This window comes from Truncatella angustata, assembly GCF_020726525.1.
Source record: "Truncatella angustata strain MPI-SDFR-AT-0073 chromosome Unknown BKA67scaffold_1, whole genome shotgun sequence".
Classification (NCBI taxonomy): Eukaryota; Fungi; Ascomycota; class Sordariomycetes; order Amphisphaeriales; family Sporocadaceae; genus Truncatella; species Truncatella angustata.
In genome coordinates this window covers 5,380,346-5,394,046 of record NW_025763381.1, presented here as the reverse complement: position 1 = coordinate 5,394,046, position 13,701 = coordinate 5,380,346, and the positions used below count along the sequence as shown (strand labels likewise).

The following is a 13,701-nucleotide window of genomic DNA, read 5'->3' as shown; positions in this document are numbered from 1 at the left end:
TTTTGAAAGATGCTTGTATGTACTAGTTTCGCTTCTTATGATTAGTTGACACCCACAATGGTTTAGCTGCAAGTTCTCGATGCCTTATTACCTTATACTTTAGCTCTAGCTAAACCCGGAACTTCAGAACGGCTCAACGGTGCATCACCAAAACCTGATGAATGCAAATCTGGGTTACAGGAAGCCGTGTTTGGTGGTCCTGTGTCCAATCGCCGCTCATTCTGGAGGGGATAGACTGTCCTCTTGCAGAACTAGATCTTGAACTATCACCATTTCTGGTCTGATGCAGAACCGATTGGAGTCTCTCCCCAGATCTCGCGCCGCTCCCCTCCGCCCGGCCAACAGGTAGCCCTTAACTAGGCGATAACTAGACCGCCGCAATGCATGAGGATGTCCGCTCCAGCATCCGCATCTCGCGATGTAGTTCCTGAGGCTAATTAACGCATTGGTTCGCCAGGTGCTGATGTATATATGCATCTGGCCCGATGACATGTAAGAGAAAGCCGGTTTGTGCTCCTTTATCGTGAGACCGTGTTCCAATTCTAGGCAACCATGTCAACAGTCGCTGCTGCACTTATTAATGCCCCAAGCGGCAAAACTGCTTCTGATGACATAACCAACAGCACCAACGGTGATATAGAGTTTGTTACCAAAGACGATCTCACCAACAGAAGATATATCCATTGGGACGAGAATGGTGTAGAGAGGATCCCGCCCGGCGAGGACGAATACATCAACGCTGTCGTCAAGCAGATAGACGAGATGCAGCGCTTTCAGTTTAACAAGGCGCGTCATTGCTATGGTGGTACTCACGCCCGGACCCAGGGCGTGGTACTAGGTAAATTTATTGTGGACGATGATCTGCCGAGCCATTTGAAACAGTCTGAGCTGTTTGAGAAAGGAGGTGAGTATCCTGTGGCGTGCCGGTACTCATCCGAGCCTGGCGACCCTGGTCTTGATGTAAGTCTGGAGGATTATTGCCAGAAAGAAAACAAGTGCTGATCAGTACCTGTAGGATCGCATTCCTCAACCACGGGGGTTTGGCATGAAGGTCTTCAATGTCCGCGGCGACATGTTCGAAGCCGGCAAGGACTTCCCCACGCATGATATTGAGTTCAACAGCACGCCGTCCCTGGACTTGGCAGACGCGAAGACGACCAAGGAGATCATCGATCTCAGAATCAAATACGGCCACGACAAGGAGGAGCTGTATAGACACCTCGGGAAGCGCTCCGATATGGATCTGCAGACCGTCCGCGACAGAGTACGCAACACCCACCTCGAGTCTACGCGGTACTACTCCCAGACCGCATACCGCTTCGGCGACTACGTAATCAAGTACTGTCTGGTTCCGTCGACCGGCACTCAGCGCCGACTGGCTGGAGAGGTCACCAAACCCGAACATGGGTCCGACATCATGCAGCGCTGGCTGCAAGACTTCCATATGCACCATGACGCCGAGTATCTCTTCCAGGTACAGCTATGCGAGAATCTCGAGGACCAGCCTGTCGAGGATGCAGGCAAGGTCTGGGACCCTGCCAAGTACCCCTGGCAGTCGGTCGCAAAGCTCGTCCTGCCGAAGCAGGACAGCTGGAATCCAGAGCGCAAGATGTTCTGGGAAGATCATATGAGAGTTGATCCATGGCATGGCTTAATCAAGCTTCAGCCCCTAGGGGGGTCGAACCGGTTGAGACGAAAGGGTGAGTAATATTAGTATTTCATCCCACGGTCTTGATAGTAGCGCTAACACCGCACAGTATACCCTGCCAGTAGTGCTTTGAGACGAAAGATGAATGGTAGGAAGGAGATCCACGTTAAAAGTATTGACGAAATACCAGTCTGAGCAAACGTTCCATGAATCTAGTTCTCTCGCCTGGTTGGGACTGCGATATTGCGAAAATTTCAACGCTCTTGCATGTCTTGAGCCCTCCACATATTAGTTTTAACAAATTACATTTCTGTATCAACATGCCAATTTATGCAATAAAAGTATCCCACCATGAACATGTACATGCCATGTCATTAAAGTTTCTTTAATATCTGGGCGGTTGGTCGAATCTGCCCCGGGATAAATATTCAAGACTCAGAGTCTGCGCTGATTGTAGATGAACACTGTTCGAAAGAATTCTTTTACATAGGGGAACGCTTCGTGTTTCGAACAGAACCAACATGGTAACCATCATACGACCATATAGTAACAATTCATCATGAACCGAAGAAAATATTTTGTAGATCTAAGAGATCAATTGGGCTAACATGGTAATAAATAATCACAGTTAAAGCCGGGTAATTTCACGATGATACTTGACGAAAAGGACGTGTGCGATTGCTTTGATTGTCATTGACTCTGTGGGCATTTGATTTTGTTCCAAGATTCCACAGCCTTGGCACTGTTCATACTCACAAATATGCACTCCATACCCACATCTTTCTAGTCAAGTCCCCAATCTAATCATTGGTTTCCTCTTCCTCCTCCTCCCACTCCTCCTGCACAATGGTACCCAGCGAACTGCCCGAGGCACACGGCGACGACAGGATACCTCCAACTTCACCACTCATGCGCGCCCATACCTGCCGCTTTTTCTTGTCGGCCTTGTTAGCCCTGGCCCTGGCTTTCCCGATTACATTACCAGGCAGGCCCCTCCCGTTCTCGGCCCAGTCCGTAACACGGAGGACGACGCGCCCACTGGGGCCATACTCGATCATCGGCTCCTCGGGAGGCGGCGGGCACGAGAACAGCTCCCAGCCCATGCGCTCATTGACGTCCCGCAGGGCCGCGGCGTGCTTGGCCCTGTAGTCCTCGTAGATGCGCTTGTGCCTCTCCTCCTGTTGCTCGCGGGCCAGCGCGGCCCTGCAGACGAAGCAACCCTTGTCGTGGAAGATATACCAGGCGTCGTAGCTGAGCCAGTGGAAGACGCAGAGCTTCCCGAGAAGCGCCTTCTTTTCGCCCCGGGTCTGGGGCCGGTAGTTAGGGAAATCCCAAGCCTCGGGTAGACTCTGGAGCCCGAGCTCCCTGCGGCGCTCCGCATGGAGGGCCTTGTCCTCCCTCTGGCAGCGCTTGCGGTGGACGAAGAGATCCACCTTGTAAGCACGGGCTAGATAGAGGTGCGCAGCTTCGAGCTCCTTTTGGTAATATTCCTTGGGCGGGTTGATCGGATGCCTGAGGCAGTTATATCTCTCCACGTCCCAGAGGCTGCAGCATTTCTCAGGGACGTCGAACAAGGTGTGAAACTCCTTGTTGATGTATTTGTATCCCCGTGGGCGTGGTGACGAGGCGTTCCTGGCTGGCCTGGCTCCTTGCATCCTTTCCAGAGAAAGCCCTCTCCTTACTTCCCTGGAGCTTGCCGTGACCGGTTGACGCTGATCGTGGGCTTTGCATGTATGGCGTTTCCTCCGAGCGAGGTCCTGAATATTCGTGTTTTCCTTGGACGATTTATTGGTATAGGAAGTGAGATGCATGATTAAACTAAGCATTATGAATGCCAAACCTTGGTGTGACCCGTCGTTGGTGAGAGCGTAAGACTGGAGTCCTTAATTCAACGACGATCTGTTGGTATAGGGGATGATCAATTCATATGAGTACAACCTCAAGTAATTAGAACCGGGGCTCAAACAAGAGGGGATAGAACCGGGGTTGTCCTATCGCAAGGGGGAATTAGGTCGGTTAGAAGGACCCAAACAAGTTTACAGCAATGAAAATGTTATATCATTGATGCAAACGGCTTGGGATATGCTCAGAAAGCTATCACGGACTGGAGGCAAATTGCTTTAATGGTTGATTTCAGATTTGAAACCATGCTGGATAAGACTCAACAAAGAAATGAGGGAGGGGTGGGCGGTTCATATAAAGACAGCTCTTCGGAACTAGGTCACAAAATCTTCTCGTCGAGCGCGTCAATGAGCAAATTTCAAAAGCCATATCCGGGTATCCTGGGACATGTTTTCTTCGAATATAAAAAGCATCCGAGCAAGTTTTTAGACTGGTAGACAGCATGGATGGTCATGAGACAGTTCGGATTTCGAGTCTGGCACAACCTAATCATGACGGAAGGGACATTGTATCTCACGGACAGACAAAACGACAATGCTTGTAAAGAGTTGAACCTTGAATACCAGGAGGTTTCCACATATAGCATGACATATATAAGACTCTACATTATGATTCGTGTGTTTTATTATGTCATGTGCCCTACAATGCTGATAATAGGCTGCAATATGTATTTCGATCCGGACAAATATCAACTTATGAGACCTACATTCGCCGAAATACATACATAGTGATGCAGCAGCATCTGCATAATGTAAAATAAGCATCGCTTGCACGCGCCTGTTATGTCGCAACTCGACGTTCGTCATCGCCTCTACACTACATCCCATATTTTGTAGTTGTTCTCAACATGTGATAGACACAAACGACGCCGAGTAAAAATTTTCGCGTGCACCATGCGAAACCATCTTCTTGTATAAACCACTAGGGGTATCTATTCATGACACATGCGCAAACACTCCTTCCTATGCTTTGCTTGCTTTTCTCCCTACAAGCTCACGATATTCCATGACATTGCGCATTGCCACCGTACAACTGGGCGGAACTCCCCCAGAATTACCTGTGTGCAGGTCTTCAGTCAACTGTCCTTCAAATTGTATGATATTTCTTGCGTCTTTTCTTCCTTTCTCTCTTTTTTGTAAATATGACCATCTCTTTCTTTTATAACAGTATCGGCCACGGCCATCAAGCTTATTGACCAACCTTGCTCAGCCTCGATCCCTTCACCGGGGCAGGCAGAACAGCGCATAACTTATCTCTTTCTGTCATCAAATCAGTAAGTCGTGGCGATGCTGCATTCAAAATTGGTCAACTCACCTGCTTCATCTTCGAACACGATACTGATATCATCGTGCTCGCCTGCGTAATCCGGCATATCAAGACAGAGAAATTTGGTCTCATCTCCCTTTGGCCCCGCCACTCCTTTCTCACCTGCATCACCACCCTTAGATCCACCTTTGGGCAATGGGAATTTGGCCTCTACGAATTTGATGGCAGCTTTGCCCATCTTCCCAGAAGCCTCGTATGTGTCTGTGCCCTTGAGTACGAAGCCCATGCAGTGCCCATGACTCCAATCTTCGAAGAAAGCAAGAAGCTGAAGCGTTCCATCTGAAGCGTGCTGAACCACTTGAATTCGCGCAGTACCCGAGTCCCATTTCTTGTGGACGGGTACAACCATGCGTCGGCGCGTGATGTTAAGGGAGAGCGCTACGCCGTCAAATACAACATCATAGCCTGTCAAGCCGGATTGGAACGCGTGCAGATCCTTGAATGAGTTAAATCGATACGTCCGTACCGTTTGTGATTGAACGAGTGAGTTCTGCAGCGCAGAAAATTCACGTGGTGCATCTGAGAGACCTGGCCGATCTAACACCGAGACAGTCATGTCGAACTGCGCATTTCGGAATACAAAAAGTGTCAGGATGTCTTTGGTGCCCAATCTGAACTTGAACTCGCCAGGTGCCATGTTAATCCTGTCGATAATGGTACTAACCGACGCTGATTTTGCATCTAACGAGTTGATTTCAAGTCTCAGTTTCTCGGCCAAGACGGTTGGTGGTGTGTCACCTGCATATTTGTCGTTCACTATCCTTGCAAGCTGCCATGGTAGCTTTTGCAGAGCCTTGAAGCCGCCCTTTGCATCTTGCATGTTTTCTGCCATGCTGAATCCTTGAATCGCGACTTCGGCGACCAACTCTTCGTCGCTGTGTACATAGCTACCTTTCATCAGCGTGATGAACTTTTCACGCTCGGTGTCATCATTGAAGATCAAAACCATCCGGCATTTACCTTTGCCGTCGGTATACGCTAGCTGGATCATCGGTTCACGCTGTTCGCCACGCAAGTATGCATATTGAATTGGCAGCTGAGGCGAATAGAAATGCGTAACACCGCTCAACGTTCTTGTCTTCGGGCCAGTGACGATAGCGAGACGGAACCCTTTGTGGAAAGTCCTCGGTCCTGTTGGGCTTCCCTCCTTCAGTAGTTTTTCATACAGGCCCAACTCGCACTGACCGACTGCCTCCTTCGGGAAGGTCCGCCCGTTGGGATCCGCGTCGAAATAATGGAAACCCTTGAGCTTTGTTCGGAATGCGACAAGCTCGTCCTTCTTCGGATATAGATAGCTTTGCACTTTGGCGTTGAAGTCGAAGATGTTCCACAGCATGCGGAAATCGGTTTGCGAGCACTGTACCGCTACCATGAAGCCACGAGGCATCTTCAGTTCCAATAAGCATTTATCGGTGCGCCATCTGACGTTTTCCCAGCTAGGGCCGGCATTTTTGTCCGACTGTATACACAGTGTCACTGTGCCGTTCTGACTTGCGATGGTAAACATGAGTGTCGAGTCCTTCTGGTCTCGGTTGATCGAGAGCATGCAGGGGAAATAAGTGTGCATGGATTCCAGTCCTTGTTCCATCAGGTAAACCTCGGCACTTACCCGCCCGTAGTTGAACAAGGTTGGCGAATCTCCGAGAGGAAGCGCTTCTACTGCGGGTATCTTCTTTGTTTGCGAAGTTTGAGCTAGCAGAGACCCCCAATTTCCGTTCAGCAGCGATATGATATCCTGACTTATTAATGGATATTCAATCCATATCGATTTGTCCATCATCTGAGGCATGAACGGCTCGTCGGGCGGAAGTAAACCATTTCTCTTCATTGACCCGGCCAGCTTCTTCAAATTCGTCGCCAAAATCTGCCTCACGTCGCCAATTTCGCCTTCGTCCAGGCTATACTTGCCCTCTGAGATTTCTGGAAGCGCACGTTCCGTGAGCCAGTATCCCTTAGTCAGGTCGGTATATGCTTGGTATCTGTTCATGAGGCTCTTAGTCTCGTCAACATCTGCGCCCCGGCTTCGTATGGCGGTTTCGAGAGCTATTCTGCCTTTCAAGAACCACCATAACGCAGCTCGGATCATGTCTTCTGGTTTGCTGCTTCCAAGAGGCTTGAACTGCTCTGCGTGCAAGCGGAATAGCTCATAGAGGTGTTTTGTGCGAACAACGAACTCGTCATAGGCATCATCATTTTCCGGAGGTTGAGACGACAATTTCCTCAACACTGGTGGCTTCTCTGGTGACGCTGTTGTCGCACTCCAACCCCTATCCCGTGAGTTCTCTGGCGACGCTGTCGACGTCGCACTCCAGCCTCTGTCTCGCGGATTTTGGGTGACAGGAGTAGCCTTGTGAGATAAATCAGACGTAGAATAAACAGAGCCAGAATAGGAAGACGAGGCTGGGCTGTCCGAGCCTATTTTTGTGTTCAGCTGCAGTTCATCAACATCTCTCGACTGTGCCGACATTGTGTTGTTATTAACAGCTGGTGGTGTTTCTTCACCTGTCTCAAGTGGTGGGAGTGGAAACCTTTGCGCTGGTGATACGACCTGCGACACAGGGCTTGACTCTTTTGAGGGAAAGTGGTTGGGAGATCTTCTCGCTGGGTTTCGGGGTGGAGGTGCTTGAGGTAGTTGTTGCGGCTGCGTGGGGTCTGCTATCAACGGTGGAATATTGGTCCTCGTGGACTGAGCACGCATAGGCGGTCTATCATCGTACCGTAGCGATTGAGGCATCGGCTTTCTGGTCGATTGTGCTCTGAACGGCGACGCGGTCGAGTCAGGGTCGCTGAAAGAGGCTGAGAAGGCGGGAATCTTTGGCGCCTCGCTCATAATGACCGCCGGAATATCCATTCTGATCGGCTTCTGCGGTGATGCTCGTACGGGCTCAGGAGATGAGCTACCGTGGTCCCATCCCTGTGCTTCGACACTGGCAGACCGCATTGCCTCAGCGAAGGCCATTCCCTCTGCCTGCCGCTGCTCATGCTGGTGTATTTCGATGAAAGAGCGTCTCGCCTCGTCCTTTCGAGTTGACGTGTCCAAAAAGCGAGTTCTGCCTGGCTCGCCTGCTGGCACCGCCTTTGGCTGCGGCGGTGATGCCTGAGATGATGGGGGCGCATGTTCCGATCTGGGCTCGTCTAGCCTTGGATCCGAAGGGGAAACATAGCCGGTTTGCGTTCGCCGTAGAGGCCCTGGCATGAACCCGTTGTCGTCGTTTCGTGGTTTGGCTTCTTGGAAAGCGCCAACCTGTCGTGCATACTCGTGGCCCTGCTTCGTGGGCGGTATCGGTGCCGCAATTGGTGCAGACTTGGACCTCTTCCTCTGGCCTATCTCCTGGGTGGCTGCTTCGCACTCGTCGCCGCCCTCACCAATGACCTCGGGGTAGCTGTCGGCGAAGCGCACAACCAGACCTTTGTTCTTCCGGACCCTCGGTGGGCTGTGTGATCTCGATCTGTAGCCGGATTGCTGCTGGCGAGGGTCGTCCGCATCGAGGGCACCGGGATAGCGCATCGCTCGGCTCGTATCAAGGGCTAGCTGAGGCTGCCTGGCCTCGAATTCGCGGTGGCCGTGGGCAGGCGGGGGCGGAGGCGGATGTACGACCTGAAGCTTGTCCGCGTTGCCGCCGCCCAAGAAAGCCGAGAGATCATTGGCACTCTGCTCCGTCTTGTATTGACGATCGCGCTCCTTTCCGGCGGCCCTTTCGTTCAGCTTACCGAACATCTTGCCCATGAATTTGGCGCGTCGACCGCCCTCGGTCGGTGTGTCGGTCTCCATGTCGGGCAATCGAGGGCTCGAAAGGAGGTGCCGGTTTCGACGATGCTCGCGATCCCTTGAGGTGGTACACTACCAAATGCCTCCGGTGGGGCTTACCATGGGACCTCCGCTTGTACGGCGGGCAAGGCGTGGCGTGAGGGCTGCGGCTTTGTCCCCAAGGCGCCCTTTATGAACGGCGGGGTGTGCGTGTGCGTGTGCGTGGGCGACGGTTTGGAGGTTGAGGTGTGGGACGAGGGATGAGGGACGAGGGATCAAAGTGCCCAATGCCTGTAGGTATGCTACTCTATGTACAAAGCAAATCAATTGAAGCCCAAGCAGCCGGTCTCACATAGGTCTTGTTGCGTATTCTCTCTCGTGCAGACCAGCAGCAGTGTGTAGGACGAATGATGGGCAGACTAAAGTCGAACGAAATGAAACATCGGGCAGGTGTTCATGTGCTATTGTTTGACAATTGCAACTAAAGCGGGAAAGTGTCGTGTTGCAGTCGTCCCAAATGTCCAACAATGGAGGTACGAATGGGTGTGGGCATGGGGGTATGAATATGGCATGGGTATGGGTATGGGTATGAGACTTTGAGTATGACTATGGGTATGGGTATGGGTATGGGTAGTCGGGTAGCACCACACCGAGTTTGTGGCCTGCACTGCCAGAAAGGTCGTCTGCAGCCAGGAGGGATCAGAAGTCGGTCCTGGCAGGGTGGTTTGTTGCTGTTTCCCCTGGAGGGCCCTGAGAGGAATTGTCGTTCGGATGTCGACGTCCAACGAATGATGGGTGGTGGCCTCACACCCAAGTGACAGAAGGTGAGCGTTGATTGTGGAATGCGGCTAGTGATGCACCAGCAACAACAATAATAGAACTTGAGACCTCGGCGATAAGACCATCGGCATATCTTAATCATATCACGTTTGTGAGGGCATGCGACAGTGAGTTAACCTAGATAGAAGGTGTCGGAGACTTGCACTTAAAAATTGGTCCTCAACAATAGCCTTGCGAATGTATGTAGACAGACATCGATAATTGAGTTTCTCCCACGACAACGGTGTGTCTTTACCGAATGCCCGTGACATCTTTCTCCATGATTTGATTTCCTGGGTTGTGCCTTGTGCTCGTGCCTGTGCCTGATGTCGGGCAGGTAAGACAAATCATCCAGTCAAGAGTTTCAGGGTGCAAAGAACGGCCCGCTATTCACTTGGGCCGTATTGACTAACCGTAGCCAAGTTAGAGCGAATTGATCTCAAGCTTAAGGGACCAGCCTAGTGGGACTGTATCCATCCCCTCCCAGCTCCATCTCCACACGCACGCACGCGTCGGAGGAGTGAGCACTAATAGTAGACGGACGTCCCAGCATCCATCCTTGAACATTGATTCGGATGACGAAGCAATCTTCGGTTGCAAGAGAAAGGGGAACGTCAGACGAGGCACGATGATACTAATAAATTTCAAAAAAATAAAATAAATTTTTTTTTTCAAGTCCCATGACAACATCCGTCCATGTTTCCTCTCTATTGGGGATGACTGCAAACTTGCGCCAATTGCAAAGTCAATTATGTGCAGTACACTTCTCAAACCCTATGCTGGCTACGTCTTTACGAGCTTCCAAAGTGGCTGGCCCTAGTAAACCGACAGTTAGTGTATGCTAATGTTAGCCAACACGAAGCAGGGCCCCCGACTCCCGGCACGGCGCGTTCGTCTAATCACGGCTCGACTTCCCGACACACAAGGTCAACACGCAATCTATTCATATATTCATCGTCTCCTGAGGCGTAGTGAGATATTCTAGATTAATCTCTCGCCATCATTGTACCAAAAAATACATAAGAAAAATAAAATACCTCGGTCCAAGTGCAACCCGAGTTCAATCATCAAATGAAGCAGACACAATGTGCAAGTTGTGGACACAAGACATCGTGACATTAAACTAAAATTGCGGGAACTTTTGTGATGGCCACCTTGGCAGAATATGAAAAAAGTAGGTACCCAAAACGAGAGCCCTAGCAACCCAGGCAGCCAGGCAAAGATGAAGTGATAAAAGTAAAGAGCTAGCTACATTCTGGTCCTGGTTCAGTCGCTTGTAAACCTCAGCGATAACCTGGCAAATGATAATCATAATTGTCACAGAAAACGATAAGCTATCACATGACCCACTGACTGTCGTTGCTCGTGCGATGTTCAAATGAACAACACATTGCAGGTGTCTCTGCGCCGAAATTGTCTTCTATGGAACGTGATTAGACATAAAGTACAATAGACGAATGGGGAACGGAAAGAACTTGGAGGAGATTTAATATTATTCTTAAAAATTGGGTGCACTTATCTAACCTTAGAATTACGCTTGATGTCACCATCCCATTATTTTCATTGTGCGTTACACGCGCGAGCTCGAGCTTAAGCTCTATCTCTACCGGCTATGCACACGATCACTCTTTGACTTCCTTCCGCATGAGTCCTCGCTGTTTCTTGAGTATTCTTACCCGGGGTTCCATCCTTGGCCCAACCCACCATCCTCCCGTCAGGCCCCTCACAGTGTCGCGAACCTTCTTTACCATAGCGCCACGGCCCAGCACCCGGACTCGACCGGTCTCCAGGTCATCCTCCGCAGTCATGCCGGGCCTCAGGATCTCCACACCGGCAAACCCCTCGACAACACCAACCGTGTGCCATGGGCCGATAGCCTTGGTTGGATCTTCCAGTAGTAAGTAATCAAACTTGCCCCAGAATGCCGGGCTCTCCAGGATTGACGGCTTCTCACTCTTGTCAAAGACGAAGGAGACGGCATCAACATTTGGTTTGGGGCTATTGGGTGGGTATGAGTGCTGACCAAAGAGCGTGACGCCAGTCATACACGAGAGCACGTCTGTATGGACCATGACCGTCTGGACATCCGGAGTTGAAGCCGTAGAAGTGACCAACCACTTTAGCTCGGAAAGTGCCTCTCCTCCCGGATAGTTCAAGGACGAAAGAAGTAGCATCCCGGTGCTGATCGCAAACGAGCCGATCACGGACACGACGAGTGCGAGGGAAGCAATATAATAGAGGCTCGACTTGGCGCGTCGGGTGAAGATGTAGTTCGCTCCCATAGCAGCTGCCGCTGTCAGTGGTGGGACAACATAGAATATGAAGCGCGCCTCCTTGTGCGGCTGTATCGAATAGATGGCCACATATAGGATCGTTGGCAAGATAAGTGTACGGGCTGGCCCTTTGGTGGCTGGCGCATAAAGCGAGTGTGGGACCAAAGCTGCCAATGCGAGTGGATTGCCGATGATCTTTGGGAGGGCGTTGGTGAAGTAGTAGTGCCACGGCGAGACGCCCCAAGCCGACGATTCGGCAAGGACGACATTGAAATAAAATCCAAAGAGCTCCGGCCAACACGCCTTCTGCCAGAAGTATGTGTCAATAGGGATCGACGCAAGCAACGAGAATACAAACGAGAAAAGGCCCGATTCGAGTATATGTAAGGCTGGTAGGCCGCTTTCCAGGAACAAGTAAGCAGTCGTTGTGCAGAGCAGTATAGCCAGCTCAGATCTGAAGATGGCGGTCGCAGACACGAGAAGCGCGATTGCCAACTTTTGCCGTCCCACACGAAGTCTCTTGGGTTCTCCGACCAACTGAGCGTACGCGAGTGTCGTTAGGCCAAATGCGAACATGTTCGGCAACGTTCGCGATGCGTAGAACATGACATGAAACTGGCTCGCCTGCAATATTGCAAACCACCGAGCAGTTGGCCGCCCGAGCTCCCTCTCCACTTTCCACTTGAACACCAGCAGAGCGAATGCATTAAAAAGACCTAGCACTGCCCTCACGATGAATTGCGCATGCTCGAAGCCGACGAGCGCAACGATTGGCTGCGAAACTCCAGCCAGTAGGACTGGACCCAGGAAAGTCCGTGGCACTGCACCTGGGAAGTCGAAGTGATCATATTGAGATATGAGTTTGGCATTGACATCCTTGGTAGGTATACCATAAACCAAGATGTCATGTGCGGCCTGTATGTTAAATGACTCTTCGACTTTGGTGTGAGGTGCGACAATCAGGTGAGTTATGACCAACGCCGGAATAGCCAGGGACAAGAGAGTGTCTTTCTTGACTAGGTTAGCTCATGTGCATTCGTGTTGAACGCTTCTCGTAGCTCACCTATGGCACCCATCTTTTCAGATCTGAGTACTAAACACTATGCCTTCTACTTCTCCGGGATTGTTTCAATTGACACCCAAAATGCCGGGCATTACTCCTCAAAAACGGACACGAAATCCAACCGAGCTTCTATCTCGAGTGCTTCGTCGGCGCTCTTGATTAATGATGACGTGGGAACTTTTTGGAGCTTCAGCGGGAGCTTTTGAGGCTCTAGCGCCAAATGTGCCCCCTAAACCGAACGCAAGCAAACCCAATGGCCGCAAATAAATCCGTGGCCGGACAGCTGGCAACATTGGATTCAATTACCTACGATAGCACTAAAAAAGGCCAGGCATACAGCGATCCTTGCACTTTGTTGAACTTGAACTCGACACGTAACTATACTAGCCGCACCTGCTTGGACAGCATCCAACCAAGCGTAGTTCCAACTCGTACACCGCACACGCAGACGGTCTACGATCAGCAACTTCCTCGACTCTTCACGTCGCCGCGCCCCCAAGCCCGAGAGACGAGAGGCTCGTCCAGTAGCACCCAAAACCTAAGATGGCCTTGATCCCCTCGTTCGGCCTGGGCTCCATCCTCCAGGTCAGCGTCCTGATGCTGAACGCCATCGCCATCCTGTCGGAAGACCGCTTCCTCGCACGCATCGGCATGTCGTCCACGACGCACGACCCGGCATTCGGCGCCGGACCGGGCGGCGACCAGAGCTTCAAGTACAAGCTCATGAACATGATCGCCAGCGTGCGCATGGTCACGAGGAGTGCGTTCCCATACAATTCCCATATCTGCGACCGAGCGCGTAAACACAAAATGAAACGGTTCGTCTGTGCTAACATGGATCTCTCAAACCCGCAGTTCCGCTCATACTTGTAAATACGTTGATAATAATCTACGAGCTCGTGTTGGGTTGAAGATACGCGGC

General features: G+C 51.1%; 5 protein-coding genes across 5 annotated transcripts; 2 read left to right on the top strand and 3 right to left on the bottom strand.

Moving 5' to 3' along the window:
- Positions 1-552: 552 nt before the first annotated feature.
- On the top strand, positions 553-1,843 carry BKA67DRAFT_530619 (catalase-like domain-containing protein; the record flags this gene model as incomplete). Its single annotated transcript, XM_046099268.1, has 3 exons — positions 553-960; positions 1,016-1,700; positions 1,758-1,843. 3 exons carry the CDS (start codon positions 553-555, stop codon positions 1,841-1,843), a joined length of 1,179 nt encoding a protein of 392 aa, XP_045964658.1.
- Positions 1,844-2,448: 605 nt separating this feature from the next.
- Positions 2,449-3,474, bottom strand: BKA67DRAFT_530618 (uncharacterized protein; the record flags this gene model as incomplete). The annotated part of the gene is made up of 1 exon (XM_046099267.1): positions 2,449-3,474. The coding sequence occupies one exon, from the start codon at positions 3,472-3,474 to the stop codon at positions 2,449-2,451; it is 1,026 nt and encodes a 341-aa protein (XP_045964657.1).
- Positions 3,475-4,738: 1,264 nt separating this feature from the next.
- BKA67DRAFT_510003 (uncharacterized protein) lies at positions 4,739-8,648 on the bottom strand (the record flags this gene model as incomplete). Its single annotated transcript, XM_046097288.1, has 4 exons — positions 4,739-4,809; positions 4,865-7,331; positions 7,713-7,952; positions 8,037-8,648. 4 exons carry the CDS (start codon positions 8,646-8,648, stop codon positions 4,739-4,741), a joined length of 3,390 nt encoding a protein of 1,129 aa, XP_045964656.1.
- Positions 8,649-11,065: 2,417 nt separating this feature from the next.
- On the bottom strand, positions 11,066-12,792 carry BKA67DRAFT_653697 (Alg9-like mannosyltransferase; the record flags this gene model as incomplete). The annotated part of the gene is made up of 2 exons (XM_046106418.1): positions 11,066-12,723; positions 12,780-12,792. The coding sequence occupies 2 exons, from the start codon at positions 12,790-12,792 to the stop codon at positions 11,066-11,068; spliced, it is 1,671 nt and encodes a 556-aa protein (XP_045964655.1).
- Positions 12,793-13,322: 530 nt separating this feature from the next.
- Positions 13,323-13,690, top strand: BKA67DRAFT_510299 (yos1-like protein; the record flags this gene model as incomplete). Its single annotated transcript, XM_046097314.1, has 2 exons — positions 13,323-13,539; positions 13,635-13,690. 2 exons carry the CDS (start codon positions 13,323-13,325, stop codon positions 13,688-13,690), a joined length of 273 nt encoding a protein of 90 aa, XP_045964654.1.
- Positions 13,691-13,701: the final 11 nt, after the last annotated feature.